The sequence below is a fragment of the Oncorhynchus mykiss genome, chromosome 19 (genome assembly GCF_057628025.1).
Source record: "Oncorhynchus mykiss isolate SJ-2025 chromosome 19, ASM5762802v1, whole genome shotgun sequence".
Lineage (NCBI taxonomy): Eukaryota > Metazoa > Chordata > Actinopteri > Salmoniformes > Salmonidae > Oncorhynchus > Oncorhynchus mykiss.
The window spans coordinates 41,867,857-41,882,189 of record NC_143040.1 but is presented as its reverse complement, the minus strand read 5'-3'; the positions used below and the strand labels follow the sequence as shown (position 1 = coordinate 41,882,189).

Below are 14,333 nucleotides of genomic sequence, written 5' to 3'. Positions count from 1 at the left end.
TTGATCTGCTGTGTTGATCTGCTGTGTTGATCTGCTGTGTTGATCTGCTGTGTTGATCTGCTGTGTTGATCGTGGTTGCGTCAGCGCTTCATCCTTCCATTTGGCTGTAAACGTACGCCTGTAAGCACGTCTCACGTTGCCTTCATCTAGAGCTTGACATGGTGACTCGGGTGGGGTTCCAGCTTAGATAGATACAACGGCTCTCAAATAGGGAGGAGATTTAGAGAATGTTTTAGGGGAAATCGTTGGACGTTTCGTTTTCCAAGCCAATGAGAAACAGGCCAGTTTATAAAGGATATATTTATGAGTAGACCCTTATATGTGTGTATTTATACTCATGGTTTGTCATGTTGTAGTTATCATATTGGCACTACGTACATGTAGGGGGGTTTAGAGAATATTTCAGGGAAAACCTTTGGAAGTTTAGTTTTCAAACAAAGTGTTTTTCCTTGTTTTTCCTTTCCACGTTGGTACTTCAGTTTTTATTATTCAGTGTATATGATATAGAAGTTACTCCTCTGGTACTAAAAGTCTTATTTTAGAAGCACCTTTTGTATCCTCTACGATTTTCCAGATAGCAATACTTTCTGTATTGTCAACCAAGGCATATCAGCACTTTATTAAGCTATATTAGAGGTGCTCCATGTTTGGTTGGAAGAATGTGTTTTCATCAATTAACGTAATCACTAGGTCTAGGAGAAACATATTGGAACATATTTGCTTCTATTTATCCTAATTTATCTTTAGAGATGTATTGTGAAATCAGCAAAGTGCCTGGGCACTTAGTGATGGAGAGCGAAATTGGCTGTCAAGAAATTGCAGCTATTATATTGTATTACAATATAAGAGGTGCCTCTTGAAAGGTCTCAGGGGGTCCTGTAGGGAGAGCTCTGTATGATACGTACAGATTCCCACCACAAGCCGCCTCAGTGGCATTGCATGAAGTTGAAATGGCATCTAGTGGCAACCATTTAAGAAGGATATTGACCTTGATGAAAAAAGAAAAAGGAATCCAGTGCTCCACTCTAGAGAGAAATACAGTATATATTCACCCTTTACACTCCCACTGTTAAACTGGACACCTGTCATAGTACCTCAATCATTAGTTGATATCTTGAATTTGCCATACAGGAAAATCTGAAAATTATCTAATTTTTAATTTCTTTTGAATGTCACTCTGCCTGAAATGAGGCATGGTATAGCTGTATGTTTTAAATTAATCTCCCTCCCTTGGAGTGTTGGCTAGAGGGTTACTGGGTGTAGAGGATAGGAGGCACAAGTGACAGAGGAGGACAAGGTGCCTGACGGCATTTTTCCTGTCAACCTCTAATTATTAATGCCGCCATTGCAATACAAGTCTCTCTCTGTATGTTTCATATCCCGCTCACACACACACACACATAGACACACACACACACACACACACACACACACACACACACATAGACACACACACACACACACACATAGACACACACACACACACACACATAGACACACACACGCACACACATAGACACACACACACACACACACACACACACTTTCTCTCCCAAACACAAAGGCGAGCTGTATTGAAAAATCACCCTCTACCTCTCAATATGGAGCCAGCCAGCAGAGCCTTCCAATTAGTACAGGGCCTGGTGCATTATATATCATTACTAATGTACAGAGAGAGGCCCTCATTCATCAGAGCGGGGCGAGACAAGGACCTCCCCGCGTCTAGATATGGAGGACAGACACACTGAGCCTGAGCCATGGGCTATACACTTTATCTTGATTTATCTGTGCGTTAAATGCTTGACGCTTTGAATTGGTACTAATATTTATATAAATGTAAATTGAGGAATATTAGCAGCCGGAGTATGGGAGCCTGGCTAAGGCATATAAGTCATTTAAGACAGGGAGCTTGTAGCTTGTAGAAGTGTCTTGGCTTTGTAGCAGCTTCCCCATCTGAGTCATCCCAGGTGTGTAGAAATGGTATGGTGACGGGGGTTGTCAGGGAGAGGAGAGGAGCAACAGGGGGATAAAGAACTGCCAGTGGGTTATTGATGATGGTCAACAATCGACACCACAGCGCAGAAAGTAATACTTTTAACGTCTCATCACTTACACACAGAGACGGTTCATTCTGAGGGCTTTCATCAGGAAAATGAATCCAGACCGGAAGACCATGCCAAACCGTAAATTATGCTCACAAATAATTGTATCTTTTTAAGAAGTAATCTTTTATGGTGTCATTTTTTATATTCGATCCAGGCTTGTAAAGCTTATTGTCTTGTATAGTTTAACATTTCACTGCAAAGTGCTCTGGCACTTGATGTTTGACGGCTGCTTACTCTACATGTAAAGATGTGGTAGGCTACATTAACCTTTCAAGGTTTGGGCACTGCTCTCTTTTTACTATCAACATAAACATGCATGGATCTCAATATGGTCACTTGACCACACGATTAGGTGGCAATCACTCTATGGTTTACGTGTTAGCACGGTACTTAATGTATTACAACCCTATAACACATACCTACAGTACAGTAAATCATTATTCTCCCATGCAGTATCAAAAACCATTCATTGGGCTGGGGCTGCCCTCGCAATAGAACCACGGGGTGTGTCCCAAATGGCACCCTTTCCCCTATATAGTGCACTCATTTTGAGTAAAGTCTCAAAAGTAGCGCACTATAAAGGGAATAGGGTGCCATTTGGGACGAATACAGTATCATGTGAAATCAGCCTCTCTATCTAGGAACACAAATTATCCCCTGTGCCACACTATAATAATCAGAGTAATGCTCCAACAGACCAGATATTACCATTAGTTTGATGAAGAAAGTATTGCAATGCCGTTCGCCGTGTCTGACTCGTAAATTGCCCAGTCTGTAATTCACATTCACATCATAACCGCCAACTAACAGAAGCCCACTGGTGGTGAAACACACCACCACCCTCCAACCCCTCACAAATGACTCTGATGTTGCTTTAGTTAGACGTCCGTAGGGTGAAAAAAGAGCTCTGTGTCTTTAAGGCCGGTCGGTTGGCTCGTGCCTTCCCTCCTTCCCTAATGAAAATTCTCAGTTCGAAGAGGCTCTGATCTTGTGTTTTAGTAAAATAGAACTCTGCAGCTGACTGGCAGCTCTGATCTAAAGCATTTAAGTGTACGTTTTGATCTCTCTGCCTTTGATTAAAACTAATGAGCTCATTTAATTCAAAATGGGAATCTGTGATAAGAGAAATAAGGTTGATGTGATTGGATTAGAGAGGCGAATTAAACTCCTAGAGCTACTGCTGAAGTTTGTGGCTGCTGCTGCTTATACAGTGTATTAAAAAGCTGTTGGCGTATTCTGCTGTGTTAGATGATGAGCAAAATTTCATAGTAATTCATATTTAATCAGAAGAAATGAAATGACTAAATATAACATGGCTCTGGCTTCTCCCCAGAGTGATAAAGGACTGGTTAGATTTTAAATGACATTTAATTCATGTCCTCAGAAAAGAAGAGAAAAAACCGTTGCCTTGTGAAAGAGAATGGCACCAGCACCCCTCACCCCTCCCTTCATCCCTCCTTCCCCACCCTCCTCCTTTACACTGATCACATTGTTTCCGGTTCCAGAGACCCAAAGTCACTGCAGCCTTGTTATATGCAGAGTAGCAGAAAACCGGATTTTCCAGGTGTGCTGTTTTAGTAATCCCATTTCAATGTAATCTCCTAGTCTTGTCCATGGCTGTGTGTCTGCCTGTCTGCCTGTAGAGTAAAGTGGAGGCTGTCTAATGTCCTGTCCAGCTTTGGGGACAGAGACAGTCAGGGGAGACAAACGCATGCACACGCACACACACACACAAACACACACACGGTCTTGTTTAACTAACCTGGGGACGCAACATTGATTCCCATTCAAAATCCTATTCTCCCTAACACCTAACCCTAAACCTAACCCTAACACTAAACTTAACCCTAACACTAACCTTAACCCTAACCTTAACCCCAAAACCTAACCTTAACCCTAAACCTAACCTTAACCTTAACCTGAAGCTTATCTTTTAAAAAATATTTTATTGAATGTGTTGTGTATTTTTACCCCTTCCCAATTTCATGATATCCAATTTGTTTTATTTGATTTAACCTTTATTTAACCAGGAAGGGCTCATTGAGATTTAAAATATATTTTTCAAGAGCGTCCTGGCCAAGATAGGCAGCACCAAGTCATTACAAAAATTACAGACAAACAACATGAAAAACTACAAGTAATCTAGTAAAAACCATGGAATTCACAAGAGTATAACAAATCAAAAACAGCAAATTAAAAACATTGACAGGTCAAGGAATCAGTCTCAAGATAATTCACCAGTGATTTAAAAATACCAATCGGGACAAGTTCTTCCAGTTTAAAAGTATTTTGTAAGGCGTTCCAAGACGATGGCACAGAGTACATAAAAGCCCTTTTCAGTTCGGACATTTGGAACAGTTAGCAGGATAAAGTCCAGCGAACGAAGAGAGTACCCGCCACATTTCTGAACAATAAAAATGCCCAAATAAAAAGGTAGTAAACCCAAAATGGCTTTGTAAATAAAAATATACCCTTGCCTGAGCCTACGAGTGACTAGAGAAGGCCAGGTATACAAAGTGCAGTGGTGCGTAAGGGTTTTGCAGTTTAAAATAAATCTCAAAGTGCCATGGTAAAGGGTGTCAATTGATCTCAAACACTAAGCGGAAGCATTCATATATAAAATATCCCCATAGTCTAGTAAAGGCATACATGTAGCTGATACTAGCCTCCTTCTGGCTTCAAAAGAAAAACAGGCCTTATTCCTAAAATAAAATCCCAATTTCAGCGTAAATTTTTTTGTAAATTGTTGATTGTTGTTGACGAGGCACAACAGTAAATAACAGTATCATCAGCATAAAAATGTTGCGCATTTTGGACATTTTTGTCTAAATCATTTATATAAATAGTGAATACGAGAGGACCAAGTACAGAGCCTTGGGGCACACCATTAAAGACAGACAATTTAACAGACATAAGCCCATCAAATTGAGTGCACTGAGTTCTATCAGACAGATAGTTAGCAAACCATGCAACTGCATGCTCTGAAAGACCTACACTCGACAATCTTTGCCTTTGTATAGCATGATCAACTGTATCAAAAGCCTTAGAGAGATCAATAAAAAGTGAGACACGGTGCTGTTTTTTGTCAAGGGCTTCAGTGATATCATTTAAAACCTTCATGGCTGCTGTAATTGTGCTATGATTCTTCCTGAAGCCCGATTAGTACGTTGATAAAAAAAATAGAGTTAGTAAATAAAAACTCTTTTAGCTGTTCACGCGCAAGGGTTTCAAGTATTTTCACCAGCGGTGACAGCTTTGAGATTGGCCTATAATTATTTAAAAGAGTTGGATCTCCCCATTTTAAATGTGGTAGGACAAATGCTGATTTCCAGAATTTCATTACATTTCAGGGTTAGATTGAACAGATATGTAAGTGGTTCAGCTATGAAATCAGCTGCCAGATTTAAAAAGCAGGGATCCAAAAGATCAGGACCTACAGGCTTTCTCTGATCTAAGGATTGCAGGGCTTTATGTACCACCTGCACTGAGAATGTCAAAAAGCTAAAAGTTTGACCAGCTCTCACTGGTTCATCCACACAGGGTCGTACAGAGACAGAGGACACTGAATCAAACAGCCTACCAGATGATACAAAGTGCTCATTGAAACAATTCAGCATTTCAGTTTTGTCATATACAGCATCAGAGTCCTTCAAAACACATGACGGTAATTCATTAACATTACTGTTACCAGACATAGACTTAATAGCCTTCCAAAACTTTCTAGGGTCATTCAGGTTATCAGTGGTAACAGACATAAAATATTCTGATTTGGCCTTCATGAGATGAAAATAACACTTGTTTCGTAACTGCCTAAAAAGAAGCCAATCTGCATCAGAACATGATTTCCTTGCTTTAGCCCAGGCTAGATTACAGTTGTGAATAATACAAGACAGCTCAGAAGAAAACCATGGATTATCCTGCCCTTTAACCCTGAACCTGCGGAATGGGGCATGTTTGTTTACTATTTGGGAAAAACCACCATGAAAGAATTTCCAGGCAGTTTTCACACCAGGGATAAACTCAATCTGCTCCAGTCCAAATAAAACAAATCATTAAAGAAAGCCTGCTCATTAAAACACTTCAAATTTCTCTTACGAATAAAACGTGGGTTTGTCTTTGGAACCTTATTATTTCTAACAGCAACAACAGCACAGTGGTCACTTCAATCATTACAAAAAACACCAACCACAGAATATTTATGTGGAACATTTGTCAATATCAAATCAATCAGGGTAGATTTATCTGGGCATTTAAGATTTGAGCGAGTGGGTGAGTTAATCAACTGGGTAAGATTAATAGAATTACAAAACATTTTTAAATCATCAGACACCAGACAATTGGTAGTTTTAGTCTTGTCCCAGCGCTGCAACTCTCATACGGACTCTGGAGAGGCAACGCTCGAGAGCCGTGTGTCCTCCAAAACACAACCTGCACTGCTTCTTCACACTGCTCGCTTAACCCGGAAGCCAGCCGCACCAATGTGTTGGAGGAAACACCGTACACCTGGCGACCGTGTCAGAGTTTATGCACCTGGCCTGCCACAGGAGTCGCTAGTGCGCGATGTGACAAGGACAACCCTCCCCTAACCTGGACAACTCTGGGCCAATTGTGCGCCGCCTCATGGGTCTCCCGGTTGCGGCCGGCTGCGACAAAGCCATGTATCAAACCTGGATCTGTAGTGACGCCGCTCGCAGTGCCTTAGATCGCTGCGCCATTCAGGAGGCCCCTAAACCTTACCGTTAACCCCTTATTTTAATCCTAACCATAATTCTAATCCAAATCATAAACTCTAATTAGAGTTAGCTCTTTAGAAATAGCCTTTAATCAATAATCAACCCAATTTTTCTTAGTTACCTGTTCTTGTTGGGACTTCTGGTCCCCAAAAGTATAGTTTAATGTCTACACACACACACACACTCAGCGATACAAGAAGGGGCGGGCCTGTCTGCACCTATATTATCCCCCCAGATGGATTGAATGTTATGAATATGCATTTGATTATTAAGCCTTGATCAGGAGCGCAGGAACACAGAGTGACAAATGGGCCGTTTCACCTTTGACTAATAGGTATCCTCGTTGTGTTCTGTTGCCGAGACTCAGACTGACCTCAGTCGTGGTCGTTTTTAAATGCGTTGAGACGAAGATGACAAACGTATGTTTAGAATTGACTTCGGATCTTGAACTTTGTTGAATCAAGGATGAATATCATTGTTTAGAGTTAGATGAGCTCTAATTCATTGACAATGTCACGCTTGTTTGTTTGTGCATATAAAAAGAAACGTGAATCAACTCTAATAAGTATTCCATTACATGAAATTGCAATATTGTACTTCATGGAGAATACATACTACACTTGAGCTCAATGAAAAGAAACATGCACTTGACTTTTGAACAATTACAGTGTTAGACGAAGCAGAGGTTGTACGCTATTACAGAACATGATTAAAACATTGTCCAACTTATATTGGCAACTTGTATTGTGTTGATTTCATTGAGTTTTTTTTTTTTTCAAACTAGAAGATTACCTGGGAGATGATAGAAACTCAATGAGAAGTTACTACGTCTGCCCATCTTACTTAATATCACGCCACCTCTCTTAGGCCTACTACAAAACACTACTACAAACACACAGATGTATTGGCCAGGTAATGTAGAGTAACCGTGTGTGTGTGTGTGTGTGTGTTTGCCTCCACAGTTGAGTCCACCAGCCCCAGCCTGCTTTCCCCAGACAACACTCTAGAGCGCTCCTTCTTCATCCGTATGAAGTCCACACTGACCAAGAGAGGTGTCCACATCAAGTCTTCAGGCTACAAGGTAAGACCCAGAGGCACAGTGGCCAAGCCACAGAGATCCTATAATCCACATTCCCTCAGCAGTATGGTGTTACATACAGTGCATTCGGACAGTATTCAGGCCCCTTGACTTTTTCCACATTTTGTTATGTTACAGCCTTATTCAAAAATCGATTAAATAATTTTTTTCTCCCCTCGTCAATCTACACACAATACCTCATTATGAAAGAGCAAAAACAGGTTTTTAGACGTTTTTGCAAATTTAATAAAAATATCAAATTTACATAAGTATTCAGACCCTTTACTCAGTATTTTGTTGAAGAACAAGCTTGGCACACCTGTATTTGTGGAGTTTCTCTGAATCTTCTCTGCAGATCCTCTCAAGCTTTGTAAGGTTGGATGGGGAGCGTCGCTGCGCAGCTATTTACAAGTCTCTCCAGAGATGTTCGATCGGGTTCAAGTCCGGGCTCTGGCTGGGCCATGCAAGGACATTCAGAGACTTGTCCCGAAGACACTCCTGTGTTGTCTTGGCTGTGTGCTTATGGTCATTGTCCTGTTGGAAGGTGAACCTTTTCCCCAGTCTGAGGTCCTGAGCGCTCTGGAGCAGGTTTTCATCAAGGATTTTAACATTTTACCCTTTAGGAACAACCCCCCCATGCTGCCACCACCATGTTTCACCGTAAGGATGGTGCCAGGTTTCCTCCAGATGTGACACTTGGCATTCAGGCCAAAGAGTTCAATCTTGGTTTCATCAGACTAGAGAATCTTGTTTCTCATGGTCTGAGAGTCCTTTAGGTGCCTTTTGGCAAATCTCCAAGTGAGCTGTCATGTGCCTTTTACTGAGGAGTGGCTTCTGTCTGGCCACTCTACCATAAAGGCTTTGGTAGAGTGCTACAGAGATGGTTGTCCTTCTGGAAGGTTCTCCAATCTCCACAAAGGAACTCTGGAGCTCTGTCAGAGTGACCATCATGTTCTTGGTCACCTCCCTGGCCAAGGCCCTTCTCCCCCAAATTCTCAATTTGGCCTGGCGGCCAGCTCTAGGAAGAGTCTTGATGGTTCTTAACTTCTTCCATTTAAGAATGATGGAAGCCACTGTGTTCTTGAGGACCTTCAATGCTGCAGAAATGTGTTGGTACCCTTCTCCAGATCTGTGCCTCGACACAATCCTGTCTCGGAGCTCTACGGACAATTCCTTCGATTTCATGGCTTGGTTTTAACTCAGACATGCACTGTCAACTGTGGGACCTTAAATAGACAGGTGTGTGCCTTTCCAAATCATGTCCAATCAATTGAATTCATTACAGGTGGACTCCAATCAAGTTGTAGAAACATCTCAAGTATGATCAATGGGAAACATGATGCACCTGAGCTCAATTTCGAGTCTCATATCAAAGGGTTTGAACAGTTATGTAAATAAGGTATTTTTGTTTTTCATTTTGTTATAAATTTGTTAACATGTAAAAAAAAAAAGGTTTTCGATTTGTCATTATAGGGTAATGTGTATAGATAGATTTTTTTTATTTAATCAATTTTAGAATACGGCTGTAAAGTAACAAAATGTGGAAAAAGTCAAGGGGTCTGAATACTTTCCCAAGGCACTGTATATACACTGAATATACAAAACTTTAAGAACCCCCCCCCCCCCCACAAGGTGTCAAAAGCGTTCCACAGGGATGCTGGCCCATGTTCTTAATATTTTGTATGGCGTTCTATATGTAATTCTACGGCACTGTAGTCATCATTATACTCATAGCATGTCAGACAAATTGTAGCTGTCGGTGTAAAACATTATTTTATCGAGAAAAAGTCAAGCAGGCTCAACATTAAGTTGATAAGATGTGTGGCTTCTGGGGTTTGGAACAGAGATATAGGATTAAGGCTGATGCGATGGGCTGTAAGGACACACAGGGACGAGCCCAGCCTCATCCTGATGCCTCTATCTCTCTCCAAGGATCTCCATATCATCTCTGTCTCTTTGTCTGTGTCTGGCCTCATTCTGGCATTATCCCACCCTAATGCACTTTGTGTTCTCAAGGGTAAACCCAACAGCAGTGGAGTGGGATTGGATATATCTCTCCAATGCCTTTATTGTATATTGTATTTGCAGTAGCAAAGTTTGCCGGACTAAGAATGAGAAGGTAGAAAGAAATTGACCGTCTGACTTGACACCAACAATTGGGTTTCGTTGGTCTTGGACGATAATGGGTGGCTCTTCCTGAGAGAGAGAGAGAGAGAGGGAGAGAGGAGAAAAGGACAGGAAGTGGCGGAAGTGGGAAAGTGTTGGGTGCCCTTTTTCTGTTCCTACAGCCCATCCATAATGAGTCCCTGTGTACATAAATAAAGAGAGAGAGAGAGCGAGAGAGAGAGAGAGAGAGAGAGAGAGAGAGGGAGAGAGAGAGAGAGAGAGAGAGAGAGAATCCAAAAGTCTCTTTCCATAGTTCTACATCTCCCATGTTGTTTGCCATGTCCACCCAGACATATGCAAATAACCATGAAGTATGGACGCCATGGTGCCCAGGCATAAATATTCACATACACACACATGCATACATTACAGGCCAGACAAGGACACCTCTTATTGCGTTTACTTTAAATTAAGTCAACACTTGTGTTGTTACAGGCGGGTGGTTGGTAGGTATGAATTTTGCATACAGCATCCACCAGGCATTAGGTGATCTGCTCCTCCAGCTGAGAGCCCGGGCGGCGAAGCGAGGTGATGCACGGCAGCGTCGGCGGCACGCATCATGGCCGCTTATATCCCCACTTCACTCTGGAGGTCAAATCAAAGTGAATTCTGCTCTAGCTTTAAACCCATCTTTTTTAAACAGATCTCAGCCCATCTCATTTAATGCGCTCATGTAAAGGTTCTCCATCATTATTTGTGCTGTATCACATTTCAAAAGCACTCCAGAGAATCCCTGGGAACAGATGAATCTTATTTCTTATGTATACCTCTTCTATATTCACTGGCGGGGGAGAGAGTGCATTGTGTGCTGAACCATGAATTATAAAAATTGATCCCTTTGTTATGTTGGCTTGTATTAAATTGAGATATGCTATTCATCTGCCTCTCACTGCCGCTGTTGTGAACCCTTGCCGTGTCAGTTTGCATTTAGCTGCTTGAGCATATTTAATGTTTCGCCAGAGCTTATGATGTTCTTGCCAAGAGCACTCCTGCAGCAATCTAGCTAGCCGCCGTTTGCTTTGTGGCAATTACTTGAAAAGTTGTCTTTTTCAAACTAACTTTTAATGCCCCAAGCTTTGGGCTTCTGAAAATATAATTTCCATTTTGTACGTTTTTAATACATTTGAATGTTTATTTATTTAACAGAGAGCTCCTTTGTATTCAATTGAGTGAAGCAGAGCAGTGTGTATTTTATTTTTGCATGGGATGGTGTCCTCTGGAGCAAAGCATCATGGGCTTGTTCCATCCAGCCAGTACAGTCATTAGATGTCTTCCTCTGCCCTGGTTTCGTTGTGCTGCTGTGATGTCCTATTGAAACCTGCCAACCAACAGCCTTGTCAAATGTGTGTCAGCACCTGCCTGGCCGTCACTCTGAGGTCTGATCAAGATAGACAGCATACTGTCTGACTGATGTGTGAGCCTGATCGGCAGACTGTTCCAGACCTGGGTTCAAGTACTATTTCAAATCATTTCAAATACTAAAGCTGGGCTTGATTGAGCTTGCCTGGCACACTGAGAAGTTGAGAAGTTGGAAAACCCAGGTTTCAGGCAGGCTAAAGAAAACACTAAAACTATTTGAAAGATGTCACATTTTTCACCTAGTCAGCTGAGGGATTTGAACCACTAGGCTACCTGCCGCCCTAGATCTGTCCAACACTTTGCTGCCCAACGGACTGTAGGGAACTCTCATATGCAGAGTGATTCTGAATGGACCAACCAGACATTGATTGACATGATACATACAGTTAAAGTCGGACGTTTACATACACTTAGGTTGGAGTCATTAAAATTAGTTTTTCAACCGCTCCACAAATGTCTTGTTAACAAACTATAGTTTTGGCAAGTCGGTTAGGACATCTACTTTGTGCATGCCACAAGTCATTTTTCCAACAATTGTTTACAGACAGATTATTTCACTTATAATTCACTGTATCACAATTCCAGTGGGTCAGAAGTTTACATACACTAAGTTGACTGTGCCTTTAAACAGCTTGGAAAATTCATCCTTGGGAGCAATTTCCAAATGCCTGAAGGTACCGCATTCATCTGTACAAACAATAGTACGCAAGTATAAACACCATGGGACCACGCAGCCGCCATACCGCTCTGGAAGGAGACACGTTCTGTCTCCTAGAGATGAACGTACTTTGGTGCGAAAAGTGCAAATCAATCCCAGAACAACAGCAAAGGACCTTGTGAAGATGCTGGAGGAAACAGGTACAAAAGTATCTATATCCACAGTAAAACGAGTCCTATATCGATATAACCTGAAAGGCCGCTCAGCTAGGAAGAAACAACTGCTCCAAAACCATCATAAAAAGGCCAGACTACTGTTTGCAACTGCACATGGGGACAAAGATCTTACTTTTTCAAGAAATGTCCTCTGGTCTGGGGAAACAAAAATAGAGCTGTTTGGCCATAATGGCCATCGTTATGTTTGGAGGAAAAAGGGGGAGGTTGAGTGTTGATCATTGCTAGACAGCCATTTTTCAAGTCTTGACATATATTTTCAAGCCAATTTAAGTCAAAACTCAGGGACATTCAATGTCGTCTTGGTAAGCAACTCCAGTGTATATTTGATCTTGTGCTTCAGGTTATTGTCCTGCTGAAAGGGGAATTCATCTCCCAGTATCTGGTGGAAAGCAGACTGAACCAGGTTTTCCTCTGGGATTTTGCCTGTGGTTAAAGTTGTATTCCGTTTATTTTTATCCTAAAAAACTTCCTTGGCCTAGCTGATGACAAGCATACCCATAACATGATGCAGCCACCACTATGCTTGATAATATGAAGAGTGGTACTCAGTGATGTGTTGTTTTGGATATGCCCCAAACGTAAAGCTTTGTATTCAGGAATAAAAGTTAATTTCTTTGCCACATTTATTTGTAGTTTTTGTCGCAAACAGGATGCATATTGTGGAATATTTGTATTCTGTACAGGCCTCCTTTTCAATCTGTCCTGTATTGTGGAGTAATCACAATGTTCTTGATCCATCCTCAGTTTTTGATATCACTACTATTAAACTGTAACTTTTTTTAAATCACCATTGGTCTCATGGTGAAATTCCTGAGTGGTTTCCTTCCTCTCTGGCAACTATTAGGAAAGAGCCTGTATCTTTGTAGTGATTGGGTGTATTGATACAACATCCAAAGCCTAATTAATAACTTTAACATTTCAAAGGGATTTTCAGCATCTTCCTTTGTAATTTTTATACATCTACCAACCTTCTTTGTGAGGCATTGAAAAACCTCCCTGGTCTTTGTGGTTGAATCTGTGCTTGTAATTCACTACTCGATTGAGGGACCTTACAGATAATTGTATGTGTGGGGTACAGAGATGTGGTAGTCATTCAAAAAATCATGTTAACCACTATTATTAAACATGGAATGAGTCCATGCAACTTGTTATGCGATTTGTTTACTCCTGAACTTAGTTAGGCCTGAGTTAAGTATTCAAAGGGGTTGAATACTTAACTCAAAACATTTCAGCTTGACATTTTTTATTAATAAAAAAAATGTTCTACAAACAAAATTTCACCTTGAAAATATGGGGTATTGTGTGTAGATCCGTGACACAAAATCTGAATTTAATCCATTTTAAATTCAGGCTGTAAAACTACAAAGATGTGGAAAAGTAAAGGGGTGTGAATACTTTCTGAAAGCACTGTATATATCGATCACATATTTAAAATATAGAAAATACAGTATCTAACACATCAAATATATCTAACGCATACACTATATATGCAAAAGTATGTGGACAAAAGTATGCTGAATCGTCTGTCCTCGGTTGTTCCAAACTGCCTCTGGAAGCAACTTCAGCACAAGAACTGCTGTGAGCTGGGTTTCCATGGCCGAGCAGCACACACACAAGCCTAAGATCACCATGCGCAATGCCAAGCGTTGACAGGAGTGCTATAAAGCTAGCCACCATTGGACTCTGGAGTAATGAATCACGCTTCCCCATTTGGCAGTCCGACGGACAAATCTGGGTTTGGCGGATGCCAGGAGGGCGCTACATGCCACAATGCCAACTGTAAAGTTTGGTGGAGGAGGAATAATGGTCTGGGGCTGTTTTTATGTTATATATATATATATATATATATATATATATATATATATACAGTGCCTTGCGAAAGTATTCGGCCCCCTTGAACTTTGCGACCTTTTGCCACATTTCAGGCTTCAAACATAAAGATATAAAACTGTATTTTTTTGTGAAGAATCAACAACAAGTGGGACACAATCATGAAGT

The 14,333-nt window shown here is 41.2% G+C and overlaps 1 protein-coding gene across 8 annotated transcripts in view; it reads left to right on the top strand.

Moving 5' to 3' along the window:
- LOC110497688 (neuronal PAS domain-containing protein 3) overlaps nt 1–14,333 on the top strand; it is a 371,078-nt gene that overhangs the window by 337,207 nt on the left and 19,538 nt on the right. For all 8 annotated transcript variants that reach the window (XM_090211028.1, XM_036954672.2, XM_036954671.2 and 5 more), the window contains one exon: nt 7,801–7,919. In XM_090211028.1, the coding sequence (XP_090067154.1) occupies nt 7,801–7,919 (119 nt within the window). The remainder of the gene's footprint in view (nt 1–7,800; nt 7,920–14,333) is intronic.